Here is a 23,676-nt window from a genome sequence, read left to right on the forward strand (position 1 = left end):
GGAAAATTTTGGTTAAAGCTATCTCGGTTGAGGCTGAGATCCAAGCTAGGGGCATCCACCTGACCTCCTGCTGCGTTTGTTGCAAGTACAGACCATCCCATGTTAGGACACATCAAGACATTGAAACCATCCAACATCCTTTTCTCACGGGCGACCTGGCAAAATTAGCTTGGAGATTTGTCAGTACCAGTTTTGGCATACCCCCCCTCAACTCCTCGTTAGTGGAACTCCACCTATCCTAGTGGTGGGCGGCCTCTGCTTCTATGTCCCCTACTTCCAAGGCCCAGTATCCAGCCCCTTGCATCCTGCTTTGGGAAACGTGGAAGGTGAGAAATGCAGCGCTCTTCGATGGGACTTCGCCCTTGATCCCTAGGTTGATTAACAAGATCAAATGGTGGCTGCATTATATCCAATCAGGTGGGCTGAGTCCTTCTTCTTTTCCTCCGGGCTCCTTGTTCTCGGTAAATAGGATAAGCTCTAGCCGAGCCCACCCAGGCTTTTCCCCTCTGTTCAGACCGGACCCGACTACTCCCTTCCCAGCTCCCGCCTCAGGTGCGAATTCAGTAATTGTTAAATGGTAGAGACCCCCTCCGGGCTCGGCTAAAATTAATGTCGATGGGTCTGCCTTAGGTAACCCCGGCCCATCAGGCAGCGGAGGGACGTGTAAAGATGATAAAGGGGTTTTTCTGTTCGCCTTTTTGGAGTGTTACAGGACTAGTTCAAATGTCCATGCTGAGCTCCGCGCTATCCATGACGGTATCCTTCGGTGTTTGTCTAGGGGCCTCAAGAAGATCATCGTCGAATCAGACTCCCAACTCATCATTGGTTTCCTGGTGAGGGCAACCACTCCTGGGTGGAAATGGAGTTATTGGCTAGCTAGAATCAGGCACATGGCTGCTTCCACCCAGGTGAAGTTTATGCACACCCTCAGGGAGGGTAATGCCCCTGTTGATGAATTGACAAAGATGGATAGCAAGTCTAAATCTTCCCTCTTCTTTAACTCCTACGTTGACTTTCCTCAGACAGTCAGGGGCCTCATTTTCCTGGATAAGGTCGTCTTAGGGGCCTTACGTTCCAAAGTTTCGGTCTCCTTTTTGGCTTTTTTTTGGTCCTGGGGTTTGCTTTGTAGTTTGGTTTCCCAGCCCCCTTTTTTGATTGGGCGTTCTCTTCTCTGTAATTTTGTCCATATCAATGATATACATCTCGATTTTATTAATAAAAAAATGCTTAAGGGAAGGACACAATGTGGACATTTAACCATCATTGCTCATCAATGTGGACATTTAACCAACATTGCTTCCAAGGAGTGGCCCACATAGAGCCTAACATATAATGGGCCCATGGCCTCACATAAGGCTCTCACATACAATCACAATGGGCCTCATCACATGGGGCTCATCACATCACAATTGGGCCACATTACATGGGCCTTACACATCGCAATGGGCCGCATCTCATGAGCCTCTTACATCATAATGGGCTGCATTACATGGTCCTCATATACATTAAGTGGGGCACAGCCCATGGACCTCGAATATATCACAAGGGGCCACAACTCATGGGCCTCAAACATGGGCCGCATATACATCACAATGAGCCGCAACAATGGGCCTCATATACATCAAGATGGGCCACAACAATGGGCCTCATATACGTCAAGATGGGCCGCAACAATGAGCCTCATATACATCAAGATGGGCCACAACAATGGGCCTCATATACGTCAAGATGGGCAGCAACAATGGGCCTCATATACATCAAGTGGGCCCATCTTTCTAGCGGGACTATCTACACCATTCATCTATTTATAGAGATCTTTTTAGAGCATTACCCAAAAAATGAATCATATCAAAAGATCATCTGGACCATACCACAAATAGCAGTGGAGATAATGATTTTCACTGTTTAAAATTCACAGGGCCACCATAATGTTTATTTTCCATCCAATCTTTTCATAAGGTCATAAAGGCCTAAATTAAGAGGAGAAACAAATTTCATATTGATCCAGAACTTCTATGAACCCAAAACGGTTTCAATGGTGAACTTTCAATCCTCCACTGATTTTTGCAGTGTGGTCCACCCGATAGGCAGATCTATCTTATTTTTCTTCTCAAGCCTAAAGACGAGCTCGCAAGGTGGATAGATGGCTTAGATCTAACACAAACCTCGTGATCAGGCCGCAGGACTGTTGACGTCAAGCAACAGCTATATACATTTGGTGTGGCTTGCTGGCCCACCGTCCAGATGGACGATTAGATATAATACATACCTCAAAATTAGACCCACATAGCTTGCTGACGTGATACAGCAGCTACTGCTGGTGCGTGGATGGTTTAGATATAACACGTGCATCATGCGAGACCCACAAAACTTGCTGACGTGTAACCAGCATCTGCTGCTAATCATGGGTCCCCACCGTCTAGATGGATGGTTGGGATATAACATATACCTCATGATCAGGCCGTCCCTAGATGGACGGTTTAGATATAATACATACCTTATGATCAGACGCATAGAACTTGCTGTTGTTAAGACAACAGCTATATAGCTGGTGTAATCGTACACCGACTAATCTATTTCATAGAGGTGGGTCCGACGTGGGGCCTACCAGATATATATATATATATATGTGTGTGTGTGTGTGTGTGTGTGTGTGTGTGTGTGTGTGTGTGTGTGTGTGTGTGTGTGTGTGTGTGTGTGTGTATATATTAGTCTGCCCACGTCCAGCGATAACCATCCAGATTACTTGACGGTGTGGATAAACCTTATGGTGGGTCCCACGTCCAGATTTTCGGATGGTGAGGACATATCACACACACAAGGTGGGGTCCATGTACACATGGGCCACCAACCTTCAATCTAGCTGATATTTATGTCATCTTCATCACCAACACCTATTGCTGGACAGCAACAGGTCCAGCTAGGTGTGGCCCACCTGATCCACATCCTGACGATCAAGGAAAGGGGTGAGAGAGGGATGGGCAGGGTATGGGTTGTACTTGACTTGATTGATTGATGGATTGATGTGATGGGCTGTAGAGATTCTCTCAGAATTCACAACGTAGTGTTTTTCTCTAAATGAATGCGGGCCCACAACTCCTGGCCTGGGTATCACATTGGCGCGCAAGACATGGCGACGGCGTGGTCACTAGGGTACAAGTTTCGAGTCGAGCTGACTCAGATTTTCTGGATGCAACTTAAGGTCTCGCGCAAACGCCGATTACAGGTCACAGTTTGTCGAAATTGGATCGGGAGAATAGCTAGAGTCTATGGAACAGTACGGACTAGGATATGGGCCTTATAACTGCTGTAATGACGTCAGTCAGTTCCCTGGCCTGACCATAATGCATGCGTTATATCCAGACTGTCCATCTGGACAATGAGCCAACAGGCCACACCAGCAGCAGCTGGTGCTGCATTGATGTCAGCAAATTCTGTGGGTCCCGTATGATGTATGTGTTATATCTAAACCGTCCATTTGCATGGACGTTAGTAAGTTCTAAAGGTTTGATCATCCAGTAAGTGTTAATCCAAACCGTCCATCTACTTATATAGCAGCTGTGTGGACCTGATCATGCAATAATTGTTAATCCAAACCGTTCATCCACTTGTGAGCTCGTCTTAAGGTTGTAGACAGAAAGTTAAGGCAGATTTACCTATCAGGTGGACCACAATGTAAAAATCAGTGAAGGATTGAACATCCACCATTGAAACCGTTTTGAGGTCACAGAAGTTCTGGATCAATATTTAATTTGTTTTTCCCCTTAATTTAAGCCTATGTGACCTTATGAACAGATTGGATGGAAAATAAACGTTATGGTGGGCCCTGTGGATTTTAATCAGTGAAAATCATTATCTCCGCTGCTATTTGTGGCATGGTCTAGATGATCTTCTGATATGATTCATTTTTTTGGGTAATGCTCTAATATAATCTCTATAAATAGATGAATGGTGTCGGTAGTCTAGTTGGAACGGTGGGCCCACTTGATGTATATGGGGTCCATGTGATGCAACCCATTTTGATGTTTATGAGGCCCATTGTGAAAGTGCCCTTGTTTGTCAATTAATGTGAGTGATGAGTCAGCTAGACTGAAAATCTTATAGGAAGATTGATCAAAGCGTCTCAACCGGATGTGTGCACGAACTCGCCATAGGTAAATCTAAGCCTCACATCCCTTCTCCCAAAACACTAGGTATATAAAACCCTTAAAAAAATTAGAACATCATAGGGTTTTTAAGTTAAGAAAACTTTTTTAAAATCAGAAAATCTCTAAGTTTTCTTGCTTTGTCGATTTATCGATAATAGGTTCGATAAAATTGAGATGTGTTGTCGATGTCCTCGAAAACTCAATTGATAAAATCGAATGAGGACATAAAGTGTCCAGCAACTGCATATACATCTGGACGAAATTATCGATGTATTGATTCCCATATCGATATCATCGATATTTGAATCTTGAGTTTATCAAAATAGACTCGATATAATCAACATCAGAGTATTTGTGTCCCTGTTTTTATAAGAAAATCATGAAGACCTTCGATATATCGAAGTACCCACAACATCCACAGAATTTAAATATCGATGATATCGGAAAGCCTTCGATGATATCGGTCTTGGACACAGTCTTTTCAGCAACATTTTTTAGGTGATTTTTATTTTTGATCGAGGGTCACTCGATAGAATCGATATTCAAATATCGATGATATCGAGGCAGGATCGATGGCATCGAGATGGACATAAACTTGTCCAGCAAGCTTACTGGAAAATCTTTTGGATTTATTGATGCATCGACACTGCCTTCGATATCATCGGTATTCAAATTCCAATGATATCAAGTGTACCTTGATCATATCTTTTGGCCTGAAAAATTTCGAAGCCAGTCTCTCTCATTTTTCAAATATCGAGGAATCGATCCTCGTATCGATGATATCGGAGCTCGAAATCCGATGACATCGACACGTGTTTTGATGCTCTCGATTAGTTGACAAAAAGTTTTAATAGAGTATGACATTTGAGTTTGTGTCATCGAGCGGCTAGTCGATACAATCGAGAGTATACGCTCGATGATATCGACCTTGTCCAATGATATAAAACTCTATCATAAATGTGAACGTTTTATATCCATTGGAACTTTTTACCTATAAATAGAGAACTTGTCTTTAGTTGCTGAGAGAGAAAGAAGAGAGTGCTTTTGAGTGTTTAACCTTTGATCATTTACCCAAAGCCTTTTCTCTCAAGGGAGTTCATCTTCCAATCCACCCTCATCATGGATATTCAATAGAGTGGATTGGGGAATGAACTACCGCATTCAAGGATTCTCCATCTACTACCTTAATGGCAAATTATTAAGTTGGGATGCCTTGAATGCATAGATGACTGGAATCACTTTATCTTCCTTATAGGAAAACATTTCATAGAGTAAGATTCCGTCTTCACCTTAACCCAAGCCAAAGCCTTGTATTAGTACATCATCTGTGTTGCGGATCAAGGAAGTAGAAGATTATTCATCAATAAAGGAAGAAATCTTCGACAACATGCTGAATGGGACTCATCCACTTATCTGTAAGTTATTAGAATCGAGAGGACACTTATGATCATTCCTTTTTAGGATTGGGTCTAAGGTGTTTCTCACCCCTTTAAGCCTTCGTAGGAGGCCTCCGGCGGAAGTGTATGTGGTGGGTGCATTATGTTGACCTTGCTCTATGGAGAGCATAAATAGTTCGGGTCTTATGGAAGATCCTTGGCTAGTGTGCCTAAAAGTGGGTGCTTTGTGTTGACCCTTGCTCGTGAAAGCATAAACAGTGAGGTTCCTCGTGTGGATCCTTGGCCAGTGTGCCTAAAACCGGGTGCTATGTGTTGACCCTTGCTCAGGAAGCATAAACAGTAAGCCTAGGTGTAAGTTGTAAAGGTTGAAGGTGAACTGATTTAAAACCTTAGGTTTATGGGGAACCACTGTGAAACCTCCTTAGTGAAATCAGGTACACTCAAGGGTTGAGTGCGGTTACCGGGAGTGGAATAAACAAGTAGTCGAACCACTATAAAAATGACTGTGTTTGAGATTACTGTTGTCTTTCATTTGACTACGTGATTTCCTTAATTACTTTCATACCTAATTATCTGAGATCACACCTCACACACACTCACAGTCATATCTATTATAGACTAGTTTACATTTTGTTCATCTCTCAAATAGTTTGTGATTGGATCCTCTACTAGGCTTGGAAGCCAGTAGAGTTACTCTTGAGTAATCCTAATATATGTTTGCTGTTAGGATTAGTGTGATAGAATTTTAAAATATCATGAAATTATTAAAAATTTCAATTCACCCCCCCTCTAGGACATATTGGCATATTCCTACTTCAACTAAAGCGGTCTTTACCGCAATTTCAATAGCTATCAAAGCAGGTCTCTCTTTAAGGGCTTCACCGCCTAGAGAGTGATCTTGACTGAAGTTAGGAATATGGCCAAAGGAGAGGGCTCATCGGTCACTAGGCCTCCAATATTTGATGGCTCAAATTATGCATACTGGAAGGCTAGAATGCACTACTTTCTGAGATCTTGGGATCATGATGGTTGGGATATAGTTGAAAGTGGATATGTGCCACCATCTGAACAAATTGTATTTGATAGTGGCACAACCATCACAAAACCCAAACCCAAAGAGAAGTGGCCGACGTTCGATAAAGAAAAACAAACTGCTGAAGCTAAAGCTATGAACGCCATTTACTATGCTGTGTCCCAAGATATTTTCAATCAAATAAGTATGTGTGGGACATCCAAAGAAGCATGGGATCTATTGGAACAACCCATGAATGCACAAGCACTGTGAAGAGATCTAAACTTCAACTCCTGACTTCACAATTCGAAAGTCTCAGAATGGAAGAGCATGAGACCTTCATAGAGTTCTTCACAAAATTGAATATCATTTGCAACTCCATGGGTGGATTGGGAGAAAAAGTTTCGGTTCCAAAAATCTGTAGGAAAATACTTAGATCATTGTCAGAACGATTTAATCCCAAAGTAACAACTATTGAAGAGTGTAAGAATATTAATGAAATGAAAGTAGAAGAACTGGTATGTTCCCTACAAACTTTTGAACTACACTTCAAACAAACCCAAAAATCCAAAACAATTGTCTTAAAAACTACAAAGAAAACAACGAATGAGGACAGTGGAAGTGAAAAGGAAGATGAAGATGAGGAAGTAGCTTTGCTGGCACAAAGATTCAGGAAATTTTTTAAGAAGAATCGTGGCCGTCCTTCCAGAGGAAGGTGGGTGGACAACTAACCTTTTGCAGGTAAATTTGGTAAAAAGGCTAAGGAACCAAAATGCTATGCCTATCAAAAGTATGGACACTTATCTACTGAATGCCCAAATAGAAAAACAAAGGGTAAAGCAATGGCTGCCACATGGGATGATACGGAGGAGTCAAACTCAGAATCTAGCAACTCAGAAAGCGATGGAGACCAAAAATCTTTAAAAATCCTTATGGTCTCTACTGCTTCAATCATTCCCATTACTACTGAGAATGTGTCAGAACTGCAAGCCACTGAATCATTTCCGTCTGATAATGAGGAAATTGGAGGAGAAGAAGAGAAAGAAAAGGATAAACTGCAAGATGCTTACAATCAACTCTATATTCATAGCATCCACATCCTTAAAAGACTTGGAATGTCTGAAAATAAAAAGAAATTGTTGTGAAAAGACTTAGACAAAACCTTGAAAATTAATATATATTTAATTAATGATTTATAGCAATATCATTCAGACAATGATAAGTTAGAAAGAATCAATCTATACCTAAAAACGGAATCATCAAAGCTTATTAAACAAGTTGAATTATTAAAAGATGAAAATGAGCAACTCAAGAATGAGAATCACACACTCCTTTTTGACTTAGAGAAATCTAGCAAAATTGCTGAAATAAATTTTAAAATTTCCTAGAGTGGTGAAAAGCTAGAAAAGTTGTTAGGGATGGGAAGACGAGGAAAAGACAAGAGTGGCTTAGGTTATGATAAAGCTAAGAGGAGAAATGGAAATGCAGCACCAACAATTGAAAAATCTACTGCTTCGGGTAGTAATATGAGAACTACTCCAGTTTGTCATTTATGTGATGATATGGGTCATTATAAGTTTGAATGCTTGACACCGAGAAGGACTCTATCACCACCTAAAATGAAAGACAGAATGAAGGAATCATTAGATCAAATGGGTGAGATAAACATAAAAACTAAATCTACCACAACAAAGAATTCTGTCTCAAAATGGATAGTAAAAGAAAAACTGAATTGTCAAATAACTAATTCTATTCATATACCCTGAAATATCAAGCATGAAAAGACAAGTCCAGGTCATGCATCTAAATCTGGATATTTGCTGAAATGATGCAATTTTTGCTGAGCTCAAAATGATGTATCTGAGGTTCCTCACCTCAATCTTTTGTATATAAACATTCTAATGTTTATAATTTTGATGTGCACAGTGATTGTACATAATTTTGCCAGGTATACTATTGATTCAGAGAAATACTAAAAGTATACATGAAGGGTTGTTTGAATGCTGAAAATTGAAAATATTCATCTTTGATATGTCTGTCGATAAGTCATTCTCGATTAATCGATAATCATCGACACCTCTTTAGAATGTGAAGAGCCATATGATCAAGAATAATATCGAAGAAGGTCTCGATAACATCAAGGGAGTGACATCGATATCATCGAAAAACTGGTCGATGATATCGATAGATGCTGCCCAATATAAGGCGGTCGAGCACGAAAAAGGGACTTCTACCTTAGGGTTTTCCTTTCCTCTTCCCTATTCGCTCCTATCAACCGGACTGCTTGGTGCCTCGTAGGACAGCCCCAAACACTCCTCAAATCCGGTAATATCCTTCAATACATTGAGATTCCATCTCCTTTTTGGGTCTTTCATTTTCAGTCAAGCCTTGTCCTCTTTCCCAAAATTCTTTGAATTTACTTTTTGTCTAAATGGGAAAAGACAAAGGAAAAGCATCCGGACCAGGTGAGTCTTCGAGATCCGCCAGACAAAAAGTGCTAGCTCCAAAAGAAAGGGCAAGGGCCCCAGAACGTGGGACCCCCACAAGGTAACGCACGAGACAGAGTAGGTCCCAGTCTGAACCATTAGCTCCTCCTCTGACTGGATTAACTTTACGTCCACTAAAATACATGGGTAGGAAGCTCATTCACGAGAGAAAGGTAGACAGGGATTGTCTAAGACCTTACAATTTAAAATCCTTGTTTGCTGCAATCGATTGGTTGCCCGTTCTCAATTTCAGTGGGCCATGTCAACTCGAACAAACACGCAACTTCCTTGTCGCGTGTCACTCACCCGTGTCTGATCCTCCTTCTATCATGGTCTCTTTGGATGATGATGATGTACTGATCACTCCTGCTACAATGGCAAACATTCTCGGACTGACAATGACATCAGAAGGCCTCCATGAAATGGACGTCAAAAATGTTGAAATTCGGTCCATGGTGACTAAGTACCTATGTCATGGTAAAGACATCCCTTGGCATCAAGGGAATGCGTTGAAATCTAGGTACATGGAACCATGATTTCGGGTTTTGCACGGTATCTTCACCACAAATACATATCCTAGAAGTACCAACCGGTCCGATCTCACAGGTTTTATGACCATGCTAGTGTACTCAATTGCCAGAGGTATAAAGATTTGTCTTCCGACTCTGCTTGTCCATCAGTTGGACTATGCCGTTTATACATCCAGGGACCTTCACCTGCCCTATCCCTAGATCATAAACATGATATGCAACGCCATCGGCTTCCCAACGACCAATGATCCTGTACTTCCTCACCCAGTCTTCAACAAAAGCAACATTCGTAAAATGGAATTGAAGTTCCACAAGTACCCTGAGGACCTAGAGGAAGGCATTCAAGAAGGAGCAGGAGGTGAAGGTGATGTTCTCGGTGAAGGAGCTGAGGCAGCTGGAGATGAAGCTCCTGGGCCCCATCAAGCACCATCCACATCAGGGCCTGGGTATGTTAAGAGATTTATGCTCCATCGGGATCGGATTGGAGCGATTCAGCAGGATGTTTCCCAGCTCAAGGAATCGGTGGGTGGCATTGGTGAAAGGCTTACCATCTTGGAGCGCCTAGTGAATGGAGTACAGCAGACTATGCAACAGTTGGTCGAGTTGTTCACCTGTCGTCGAGACGATATAACACCATCTTCCTCGGCTCCATAAATACTGATTTTTGAATGCTATCACATGCACCTCACTCTTATTTCTGCTTATGAACATTAGTATCTTTTTGGATGTTCTACGCTCTCATGGGTGTATGTGATAACTCTCTAATCTACACAAGCTGACGTGTTTTTTTTTTTAGCCCATGGTTGGATATTGATGGTTATTTTTGGGTGCCCTTGAATGGGCTTGATAATGTTTTTGGATAACTGTTGATCTACTGCCAATCTTGGGCAGTATAGATATGTTTTGGATATTTTGAATATGGCTGATCATAATTTCTTCCTATCCTCTGCCATATTTCTATAAGTGTTCACCTATTTTCTCTGAGTATATGTGGTTTGTGCTTATATTGCAGATAGTATGTGATGCATTTAATGTTGTGTTTATCCAGCTTACCTATTTCCCTACCTTACTTGGTCTGCTCTGCATACATTAGATCCCAATATGAGATGTCTAATTCACTGTTTTCATCATTATGCATCTATCTTTTATATTTGTATGCTCTCTGGATGATTGGTTCTCTTAAATACCTCAAACTTCAGTCAATCTCAACTGCTATATCTTTGCCAATGACTGACAAAAAGGGAGAGAACGATTCAAACAACCCAAAAGAAAAATTGTATATCTACTTGAATGGTGTTGCAAGTGTTAGGGGGAGCAGTTGCACCAAGCGAGGGGGAGTTTGAAGTCAGGGGGATCAGCTTCTGAATGTGTTGTGTATATGTCAATGTTAGCATTGTACAATTGTGTAAAGAACATGTACACAATTTATGACGTCGACATAGAAGCTGTTCTAGGGTGTTTTGGTATTTTATCACGTAATTAACAAAGGAGGAGATTAAAAGTGCCCTGGTTTGTCAATTAACTTGAGTAATGAGTCAGCTAGAATGCAAAGCCTTATAGAAAGATTGATCAAAGCGTCTCAACCGAATGTGTGCACAAACTTGCCACAGGTAAATTTAAGCCTCACATCCCTTGTCCTAAAGCACCAGGTATATAAAACCCTTAAAACAAATTAGAACATCATAGGGTTTTTAAGTTAAGAAAACTTTTTCAAAATCAGAAAATCTCTAAGTTTTCTTGCTTTGTCGATTTATCAATAACAGGTTCGATAAAATCGAGATGTGCTGTCGATGTCCTTGAAAACTCAATCGATAAAATCGAATGAGGACATAAAGTGTCCAGCAATTGCATATACATTTGGATAGAATTATCGATGTATCGATTCCCATATTGATATCATCGATATTTGAATCTCGAGTTTATCGAAATAGACTCGATATAATCGACAGCAGAGTATTTGTGTCCCTATTTTTTATAGGAAAATCATGAAGACCTTTGATATATCGAAGTACCCTCGATATCCTCGGAATTCAAATATCGATGATATCGGAAAGCCTTCGATAATATTGGTCTTGGACACAGTCTTTTCATAAACATTTTTTAGGTGATTTTTATTTCTGATCGAGGGTCACTTGATAGAATTGATATTCAAATATCGATGATATCAAGGTAGGATCGATGCATCGAGAGTGGACATAAACTTGTCCAGCAAGCTTACTGGAAAATCCTTTGGATTTATCGATGCGTCGACACTGCCTTCGATATCATCTGTATTCAAATTCCGATAATATCAAGTGTACCTCGATCATATCTTTTGGCCTGAAAAATTTCGAAGCCAGTCTCTCTCATTTTTCAAATATCGAGGATCGATCCTTGTATCGATAATATCAGAGTTCGAAATCCGATGAATCGTCACGTGTTTCGATGCTCTTGATCAGTTGGCAAAAAGTTTCATTAGTGTATGACATTTGAGTTTGTGTCATCGAGCGGCTAGTCGATATAATCGAGAGTATACGCTCGATGATATCGACCCTACTTGATGATATCGAACTCTATCATAAATGTGAACGTTTTATATCCGTTGGAACATTTTGCCTATAAATAGAGAGCTTGTCTTTATTTGCTGAGAGAGAAAGAAGAGAGTGCTTTTGAGTATTTAACCTTAGATCATTTACCCAAAGCCCTTTTTGTAAGACCCGTATCCTGGCCTGTACTTTTCCGTAGGCTTCCGCAGTCCTTCCGGCGACTAGTGATCTGTTATCTACAGTTGCGCGCAACCTTGAGTCGTGTCCCATATTCTAGAGTTGGCTCAACCCGAGACTTGTACCCTAGCGACCGAGCCGTCGCTACGGTTCCGATGCCGCATATTACGCGCTGAAGCGATACCTGGGCCAAGAGATGTGAGCTCGCGTTCAGTTCGAGGATGAATGTCGCGTGTTGCAATCCCTAAAAAATATCATATCAATCACATTAATCAAGTACACATCGCTCTCATCACTCACACCCATCCCCAAGTACAACCGACCCCCTTAAAGTCAACTCTCTCCCTTACACAAGTATACCCATCACCTCACTTACCCATCCCATCCTCTCTCTCTCTCTCTCATTTCCTTCATTTTTCAAGCAACCATGAGACTCCAACGTCCAAGCCTCCATATGAGAAGCCATGTGTAGCCCACCTTCCTACTTCCCATCTCCACCATCCAAAGTCCATCTCAACCGTCAGAATCGTTTCCTTCGAGCTCTAGATTGTGTTGGCGGAAGAAGTCCAAGAAGATCAAAGGTGGGTGTTCATAGCATTAAATTTCTTTGATTTTGTTAATTTGAGGGCCCACATGGTGGGACCCATTTTGATGTATGACCGTATCAGAGGGACCCATAGTGGCGGGGTCCCTCCACTACGCTAACCCCTCTTTATCTATCTCTCCCTCTCTTTATCCTTTGGTGATGGAATGTGGCCCACCTATGAAGTATGTATCATATCCATGTTGTCCATGCATGGACCACACACATGGGACCCACCATGTAGAACCTGATTGGCTGGAGTATTTACAACAGCTATATTGTTGTCGTATTCGCGTTACTAAGTCCTGTAGGTGTGACGAAGGTGTGTTATTCAACACCATCCATTCATTTTGCTTGAAGTGGAACCCCACCTAGATGTATGGTATATCTCCACCGTCCACCCTACTTCCCAGCTCATTTTAGGCATTGAGCCGAAAAATGAAATTAATCTGAAACTCTAGTAGGCCGCACCATCTAAAACATTATTTTAATAGTGAAAAATTATTAGGGCCCACTGCAATGTTTTCTAAGCATCAAAATATATCCACTATTGGGCTTCTTAGACTTGTCACGAGCCCAGGAACCCAACCGATGGACTAGATCCTCTTGATGTGGGCCCCACCTATGAAAAACTTCAGATTTAAAAAAAATTATAAACAGCAGACGCTATTGCTGTTAGGGTCTAGAGGACGTTGCAGCAAGCAGCGTCTGCTGCTTGGGACGCAGGATCAGTTGGCCCCACTTCAGGCCCCACCATGATGTATGTTGAATATCAACACCGTGCACTTGATGGGTCCCTTTTAATTATCGGGACATCCCAAAAATCAGCCATTCATGGCACTTAGGTGGTCCACACCACTAACTGTAAGGGATTGAACGCCTACCACCGAAATTCTTTTAGGACTCAGACGTTTCGGATCTATATGAAATTTGTTTTGCCTCTTAACTCTGGTCCTTGTGACCTTATGAATAGATTGGATGGAAATATCCAGTGGGCCCCACGTGGACCCACTTACAGTGGAGAGTGGACCGACAGTGGAGATGGTTAACAGTGAAGTGTTAACTGACAGTGGGTGTACTAGCTAGTAGTAAGAAAGAAAAGAAAAACAATAATAATAACAATAATATATGATATTATATGGGGAGGGTAGCCAGTACGTGGGACCCATCCCTCTTTTCTTTTTTTCTTTTTTTGGCTGCACGTGCAGCACCTGTGAACATCATCAGGGTCCATGGGACCCATCATCGTCGTCCATCCATTGGATGGGCCACACCATATTGCATGTGATGGTGGGACCCACCCCACATGTGGGATACACTTTGATGTAATATATATTATATTATATGATATATAGTATATATTATCTTATATAATACATACATGATGGTGGGCCCTACGTGGGACCCACCCACGCTATTTAAGGAGGCAGCTGTGTATCATACAACAGCTGTATTAACGTCAGCAAGGTCCGTGGGACCAGCTGATGTGTTGATTGCATCCACTCCATCCGTCCATCTAAATGGGACCCATCGTATATGTGCTATATTCAAACCGTCCCTCTATGTCCATGGGCCACACACACACGTAAAAACCACGTGATGCATGAGGTTTATCTCCCCACCGTCCATTTGTGGTTGAGCAGCAGAATAGCTGCTGTGTTGATGCAGTAGGTTGTGGGTCCCGTATGATGCATGCGTTGAATCCAAGCCGACCATCTGCTGGGCCCCACTAGATGTTTTTCTATTGTATTTCACATCAGCAAGTGGGTTTTGATCATCCAGACCGTTCACCTATATGGACCCCACACGCAGCAGCTATTGCTCCACGGCAGTAAGTTCTGTGGGTTTAGCACGAGGTACATGTTATATATCCTACACCGTCCACACATATGGGGTCCACCATGATGTATTTGTGGCATTTGGTTCATCCAGCAATGCTGGACGTGGTCCACCTGGCGTAATTATTTTATATGTGACGGTGGGCACCTACCATGATGTATATGTTTCACCACAACGTTCAACTATTTGAGACCCATGTGATGTACCTATTTTATCCTCACCATCCATACATCAGGTGGACCACATTGCAGAAAATAGTGGAATTGAACGTCTACCATTGAAACCCTTTTTGGGTCACAGAAGTTTTGGATCTAGACGAAAACTGCTTTTCCTCTTAATTCAGGTACTTGTGACCTTACGACCAGATTGGGTGGAAATTAGCGCTATGGTGGGCCCTAACTTGATGATGTGTTGTTTTCACGTTGTCTATCCATTTTGATGGACATGTGGTCCGCCTTGATTTATGATTTCATCCACACTGTCCGTGGGATGTGTGGACCCCAGCCACGATGTATGGGTTTCATCCTCTCCGTCCATATGCCGGATGGGTGGGACCACTTTGAGATGTGTGTGTATCCAAACCGTTCACCCACCTTGAAGTACTTATTCCATCCGCACCGTCCATCTATCCAGGACGATGGGCCGGATTATGAGATTGTGTTATATCCACCGTCCTGGGCAGATTATGGACCCCACTTTAATGTATATATATTTCATTCATCTGTGCGGCCTGCCTGTGATGAATATATGCGGCATACCTTGATATATTGGTAGCCCATCCGTTAAGGCCCGCTTTGATGTATGTACGCCATTCATCCATTTTTTTAGGGCCGTAGGCCCCATTACCATGGCGGGGCCCACCTGTTTGTATTTTTGGCCCATGTATGGGGCCCACCTGCTTGAATCTGAGGCCTATGATGTGTGGCCCACTTGATGTATTCGAGGCCCAGATAAGTGGCCCATTTGCTGTATATGAGACCCATGTGTAGGGCCTGCATGTTGTATATTTGAGGCCCACATCGATGCGGCCCAATTTGATGTATTTAAGGCCCATTGGTGTGGCCTGTTGATGTAGCCCATTCAATGAGGCCCATTATGATGTGCATTAGGCCCATGGGTCGTGGCCCGTGTAATGTATCTGAGGCCCATGTGCAGGGTCCACCTGTTGTGCATGTAGCCCTTGTATGAGGCCCATTGCAATGTATATTAGGCCTTTATGTGAGGCCATAGGCCCACTTTGTAGTTGGCTCTATGTGGGCCACTGCTTAGGAGCGATGTTAGTTAAATGTCCACATTAATGGGTAGTAATGGTTGGATGTCCAAATTATGACCTTCCCTTAAGCCTGGTTTGGCCCATTCTCATCATTTTTCTAGTGGGTTAATCCAAACGAATGGGCCCCCATTGATATTGCTTAGACCATTATCGACCATTTATCTATGAAGCCCGCCTTGCGTCGAGACCGATTACTGATTCTGATTTGTCGTGTCTGATTGCTGATTATCGATCGAGGCCGATTACTGATTCTGATTTGTCATTGCGGATTGTCGATTATCAATCAAGGCTAATTATCGATCGAGGCCAATTATTGTGGCCGATTACCGATTCCGATTGTCGAGGTCCAATGTGATGTATATTCAGCCAGTGTTCAAGTCCCATTGTGATGTATGTTAGGCCCATTTGAAAGGCCCATCGTGGTGTGTATTAAGCTCTTGAGTGGGGCCCATGGTGTTGTATATTTGGTCCTTGTGTGAGGCCATGAGTCCACTATATGTTAGGCTCTATGTGGGCCATTCCTTGGGGGCATGCTGGTTAAATGTCCACATTGTTAAAGCCGATTGTCGATGTCAGTTATTGATACTGACTATGAGTATGTGACAACATAGCATCATGATACATGCCTATACGCATCATCTGCATGTTTGTTATGAGATGTGGTTGACCATTGCATATGTCACTGAGCAGGTTGTTGTGAGACTCCTTGATAGGTGGAATTTATCTCAAATGAGCGCACGGTATGCGCAGGACTCATTGATGCATGACTGGATTGTATGACTCATGCATCTTGCATTGTGATTATTGTACGCCCTAGCGACATCAGGGCCATAGCCTCCAGAAGCATATCGTGGATGGTCAGATGGGACACCGAAAATCTGTTCTAGCATCGGGCTGGCATAGATGGGTGAAAATCCTTAAACCCTCTTGGTACCAGAGGATGTCCCAACGTCGAGACTAAGTGGATACATAAGCGCCCGAGTGCCGAATATCAGGAGGTTGCGTCTCCCACTATGTCGTGGTCGGTTAGGAGGGGGTGTGGCCTTACGCTCCCGAGGGTAGGGGGCATAGCTAGGCTGAGTTTGACCAGCTCGTAAATGGGTCCACTATCAACGTGCTGGATAGGTATTGGTAGACTATTGGCCAGGCAGATAGTGAGGTTTCCTACGCTCACTTGAACTGTGCTGCTGGGAGAGGGGCAGTGCCATTTGGAGTGTACTAAACCCCGGTGATGATCCTAGAGATGAGTAGTACTGATATGTGGACTTATCGAGCAGGAGTTATATATTCATTTATTCATTCATTCACTACCCACTTGGGCTGGTGGTGGACACCTATTTGTTACGTGTACCTTCGTAATGGCCAGGATTTCGGTTAGGGCGCAAGACTAACTTGAGATCAGGAGTTTACCACATTGAGTCTGACTATCCAAATTAGGTATGGGACTACTTTGGATAGAAGTCTCTTGTGATAGACCCCATAGCCTGCGATACTACATACTATCATCCCAGCTTCGCACTCTAGCATGGTCATTCCATTCGCATCACATATTACATGACATCTGCGGCATATGGCTCTTTGGGTTATTATGTTTCTACATTCATATGGTCTAGATACGGTTGACGTATTTGTGAACTCATCAGGAAGTATATATTGTATTGCCTCCTCGGCATCTGATAATTGGCTCTCTATGACTCCTCATTTGCATAGCTGATCTGTATTACGTACTCTGATATTGTATGACTCATGGACTTGTTAGTATTTCCGCTTAATCTGTTATCGTATGATTTATGATCTTATCAGTATTTCTGCTTACTCTAATAATTCATGATCTTGTCAGTATTTTTACTTATTTCGATATTGTTCGATTTATGGATTACCAGTATTTTCGGTATTGTATGATTATGGCATTGTATTGAATACTTGGAACTTATCTTGTGCACACACTTACACTACCCTCTAAGCTTTCTATAAGCTTATGCACGATAGATGTGTGCAGGTGATGTTAGGTTGCATCGGCGTTGAGCATGAAGCGTGCAGCTGTCTTCTGGAGCTTTGATTTTATTTTGACGTATGCATTTCCCTTTCAGCATTGTATTCAAAGTTTATATAGTGGATATGTGATAATGATGTTGTTGCCTTGTGATTTAGGTATACTTATGGTTATGCTTATTACGAGCTAAATGTACATTGAAAAAAAATTCTCCTTGTAGGATCCCAGGATCGGTATCTGGTGTATGGACGCTAGAAGCCGAGAATGTGGTACTACGGAGGCTGTCGGCATCGGATTCGGCAATCGAAAATTTTGTGAGCCCAGTTTTCGAATTTGGGGCGTGACACTTTCTCTCAAGGGAGTTCATCCTCCAATCCACCCTCATCATTGATATTCAATAGAGTGGATTGGGGAATGAACTTCTGCATTCAAGGATCCTTTAGCTACTACCTTAATGGCAAATCATTAAGCTGGGATGCCTTGAATGCATAGGTGACTAGAATCACTCTATCTTCCTTATAGGAAAAATTTTTATAGAGTAAGATTTCGTCTCCTCCTTGACCTAACCCGAAGCCTTGTATTGGTACATCATCTATGTTGCAGATCAAGGAAGCAGAAGATTCTTCATCAACAAAGGAGGAGATCTTCGACAACGTGCTAAATGGGACTCATCCACTTATCTGTAAGTTATTAGAGTCCAAAGGACACTTATGATCATTCCTTTTTAGGATTGGGTGTAAGGTATTTCTCACCCCTTCAAGCCCTCGTAGGAGGCTTTCGGCGGGAGTGTACGTGGTAGGTGCATTGTGATGACCCTTGCTCTGTGGAAAGCATAATAAGTTAGGGTCTTGTAGAAGATCCTTGGCCAGTGTGCCTAAAAGTGGGTGCGTTGTGTTGACCCTTACTCGTGAGAGCATAAATAGTGAGGTTCCTTGTGTGGATCCTTGGCTAGTGTGCCTAAAACTGGATACTGTGTTGACCCTTGCTCAGGGAGTATAAACAGTTAGCCTAAGTGTAGGTTGTAAAGGTTGAAGGTGAACCTGATTTAAAATCTTAGGTTTGAGGTGAACTGCTGTGAAACCTTCTTAGTGAAATCCGGTACACTCAAGGGTTGAGTGCGGTTACCGGGAGTGGAGTAGACAAGTAGTTGAACCACTATAAAAATGACTGTGTTTGAGATTGTTGTTGTCTTTCATTTGACTACGTGATTTCCTTAATTACTTTCATACCTAATTATCTGAGATTACACCTCACACACACTCACAATCATATCCATCATAGACAAGTTTGCATTTTGTTCATCTCTCAAATAGTTTGTGATTAGATCCTCTACCAGGCTTAGAAGCCAGTAGAATTACTCTTGAGTAATCTTAATATATGCTTGTTGTTAGGATTAGTGTGATAGGATTTTAAAAGATCATAAAATTATTAAAAAGTCTTATTCACCCCCCCCCCCCCCCCCAGACATATTGGCATATTCCTACTTCAACTAAAGCGGTCTTTACCACAATTCACATTGTTGCGGCCCATTGTGATGGACATGACGCCCATGAGATGCGGCCCATTGTGATGTATATTGGGCTCGTGTGAGAGGCCCATTGTGATGTATTTGAACCCTATATATGAGGCCCAATGTGATGAATTTAAGGCCCATGGATGTAGCCCAATGTGATGTATTTGTAGCTCGTATATAAGGCCTAGGTATGAGGCCTATTGTGATGTATATGCGGCCCGTATACAAGGCCCAATGCGATGTGTTTGAGGCCCAGATATGAGGTCCATTGTGATGTATTTTGAGGCCTAGATATGAGGACCATTGGGAAGTATATTGAGGCCTAGATATGAGGTCCATTGTGATATATTTTGAGGCCTAGATATGAGGTCCATTGTGATGTATTTTGAGGCCAGGTATGAGACCCATCGTGATATATTTGAAGCCCATGTGTTGTAGCCCATTGTGATATATTTGAGGCTCATGGGTTGTGGCCCATTGTGACGTATTTAAGGCCCATGGGATGTGACCCATTGTGATGTATGTGAGGCCCACGAATGAGGCCCAATGAGATGTATATGAGGCCCATTGTGATGGTGATTCCACCATGATATATGTAATGATGTTTATGATGCCCATCCATGTTCCTAGTTGATATTAAATGGGCCACGTATTGGGAGCAAGGATGGTTTAATGTCCACATTGTAAGAGCAATAATGGTTAAATGTCCATAATGTAACTCTCCCTAGGGCCCGTTGTTAGGCCCATCCTCATCTCCCCTTAATGGGCTAACCCAAACCGTTGGGCCCCCATTGATGATTATATTACCCATCTTTCCCTTAATTAGGCTATCTCAATCTGTTGGACCCCCATTTGATAACGATGCTTTCCACCATACCCTATAGGACCACCCAAGCCTTGGAGCCCATCTTGTGTTTGTACCGAGCCTTATATAGGGAATGTGACCCACCTAGATGCATGTGTTGTCCAACCTTAATGACCCAAACCCGAGGCCCACTTAGATGATGAGCAAGACCGTTTGTAGGGTTACGTAGTCCTGGAAGTGTGGATCCTACCAAGGGCTGCCTTATATTCATATCAGGCCCTCATAGGAAAGCCCAATTGTCATGATAAAGGAAGTGAGGAAGCCCACTTGTTGTATACCCACTTGACTCGCCCCACGAGACATCTTATCCTTGCATCCAGTTGCTAGGACCTTAGTGTCACGTATATATCCTCACACCGTCCATTTACTTCTTTGGGACAAGTGTGAGGCCTATCCTTGACGCTAATACACCATTACCTCTTGCCATATATGGGAGAATATGTGGTACCAGATTTAGTATATCCTCTGTGTAGAGCCTATCTCGATGTATGGGCAAGATCCGCCGTCCTTCTAGTGGACCCCGTCTTGGAATATATGATATATTAGTTCCTTAGAAGGCTAACGTGAGACATGCCGCATAGACTCTGATAGTTAAAGAAGAAACATGTCGTTTAGTTCATGATCTTGGTATGTGCCATACCGGTGAAAGTCGATCGTGGTTTATTATTGTCTTTCTTATTTGATAATCATGCTAAGTGTACTTAGTTTAGAAGGACACATTGAGAACATGTATAGTATTACATCATGATACATGTCCATACGCATCATCCGCATGCTTGTTATGAGGAGTGATTGAGCATAGCATGTGTGACTGAGCCGATTGTTTATGAGACTCCCTAAGAGACTGAGTTGCCCCACATGAACACGCGGTACGCGCAGGTTTGATGTGTGATTGGATGGTATGACTCATACATCTTGTATTTTGTGATATGACCACCATACGCCCTAGCGACATCAGGGCTGTACCCTCCACAGGCAGATCATGGATGGCCAAATGGGATACCGAAAATCTTTTTTACATGGGGTGCCATAGATGTCCCTGAGTAAAAGTCCCTAAACCCTCTTGGTATCAAAGGACGCTCCAACGTCTAGACTGAGTGAAAATACATGAATGTATGAGGGGTCGTATACCAGTAGGCCGCGTCTCCCACTGTGTCGTGGTCGGTTGGAAGGGGGTGTTGCCTTACCCGCCCGAGGGAGTAGGCAATGTTAGGCTGAGTCTGACTAGCTCATAAATGGGTCCGCTATCGATGAGGCAGGCCGATATTGGTAGGCGGATAGTGAGGTCTCTTCCACTTACCCAGTTGTGTGCTTGATGGTGCGGCAAGTGGCATAGAGTATACTAGATCCCGGTGATGATCCTAGATAAGTATGGTACTGATATGTAGACTTATTAAGTAGGAGTTATATACTCAGCATTTTACTTACTCATTCATTCATTCACTCCGACAACCTCAGTAGAACCCCATTCTCGGCTCCCGGCGCCCATTCGCCAGTTCAGATCCTGGGATGCTACAAGGAGGATTTTGTACGTCAGTTTGATTCGTAATAAGCATAACCAAAGGCATAACCCACAAACAACAACCAAAAACTCCATCACATTTCCACTATAATCAAAAACTTTACAAGTACAATGAGCATAAGGGAAATACAATGAAGATAGACCAAAACTCCAAAAGAAGATCACCACGCGTCCAAGCCTCGTGCTGCTGCGATCAACGTCACTCGACGCAACGGTCGTGCATAAGCTTATAGAAAGCTTAGAGGGTGGTGAAAGTGTATGCTCAAGGTGATAATGTAGTCATGCGGTATCAGAGTAATGCGGAACATGCTGATGAATGCCAAGAACCCCATTAGCCGTACGAAGGCCATGCGGTGCAAAGAATGATGTCGGCCATACCAAGGCCATGCAATGCAAAATGCAAGTCAAGCATACAAATCCTCATCTAAGTCCACATGTCAATACGGCTCAAATCTGGAATATCACCGGGGTCTAGTACACTCCAAGCCAGATTGCCGCCCCATCGCGCGCAATAAGGTGAGTGGAAAAGACCTCACTATCCGCCTGCCAATATCGGGCTCGGCTCGTCAATAGCGGACCCATTCCTCGAGCTGGTCAGACTCAGCCTAGCATTGCCCCCTACTCTCGGGCGGGTAAGGCCGCACCCCCTTCCAACCGACCACGACACAGTGGAAAGCGCAACCGTCTGGTAATCGGCACTCAGCGCTCATGCACCCACTCGGTCTAGACGTTGGAGCAACCTCCTGGTACCATAAGGGTTTAGGGACTTTCACCCAGGGATATCTATCGCACCCCATGTAGAACAGTATTTCCGGTATCCAATCCTGCCAACCACGATGCGTCTGTGGAGGCTATGGCCCTGATGTCGCTAGGGCGTACAGTCACAATATCACACAATGTAAATGCATGAATCACACTATCCAGTCATACAGCAATCCTGCGCGTATCGTGCGCTCATGTAGGGCAACACCCCCTGTACGGGAGCCCCTAAACAATCTCGAAGGCATATGCTATGATCAGTCATTTCTCATATCAAGCATACGTATGATGCATATGATCATGAATCATGAAATTAAACATGCTATATAGGATGGATGATGTACATAACGAAGGTGGGCCTAGACGGCCTACACATAACACGCACGAGCCTAACAATGGGCCTTAGGGAATGTCATAATGCGGACATTTAACCACACTACACTTACAATGTGGACGTCAAACCAACATTGCTCCCAAGGCACGACTGCCACAAATATCATTTCATAAGTTATTTTGGGATCACACATTGCAATGGACCTTAGGTACATCCATTGGGCCCTTAAATACATCAAATTAGCCAAGTCATATGGGCTTTATATTCATTAAGTGGGCCACACCAATGGGCTTTATGTACATTGCAATGGTTATGACCCGGGGGCTTCAGAACATATCAAATAGGCCTAAGCTTATTGGGCCTTACACATGTCAAATGGGCCTCGACAGTTGGGCTCCATATATACATCAAATGGGTCTACTCACCTGGGCCTTATATGTATCAAATGGGCCTCACCAATTGGGCCCCATGTGCACATCAAATGGGCCTCAACTCATTGGCCCCATTACATCAAATGGGCCTCGACCCATGGGCCCCTAATACATTGAATGGGCCTCGACCCATGGGCCTTTTATATACATCAAAGTGGGCCTCAACCATGGGCCACAAGTACTGAGGTGGGCCTCAATCACGGGCCTCAACATTAGAAAGAAAATAATATATACATATAATGTAGTATATAATATGTATATAGTATATAATATATATACGTAATACATG

At 42.9% G+C, this 23,676-nt stretch overlaps 1 protein-coding gene across 1 annotated transcript; it reads left to right on the top strand.

The window, feature by feature from the left end:
* The first annotated feature begins 263 nt into the window (after positions 1-263).
* LOC131245580 (uncharacterized) lies at positions 264-1,177 on the top strand. Its single transcript, XM_058245139.1, has 3 exons — positions 264-552; positions 631-1,085; positions 1,130-1,177. Exons 1-3 carry the CDS (start codon positions 264-266, stop codon positions 1,175-1,177), a joined length of 792 nt encoding a protein of 263 aa, XP_058101122.1.
* The last annotated feature ends 22,499 nt before the right edge of the window (positions 1,178-23,676 follow it).

This window comes from Magnolia sinica, chromosome 1 (genome assembly GCF_029962835.1).
Source record: "Magnolia sinica isolate HGM2019 chromosome 1, MsV1, whole genome shotgun sequence".
Lineage (NCBI taxonomy): Eukaryota > Viridiplantae > Streptophyta > Magnoliopsida > Magnoliales > Magnoliaceae > Magnolia > Magnolia sinica.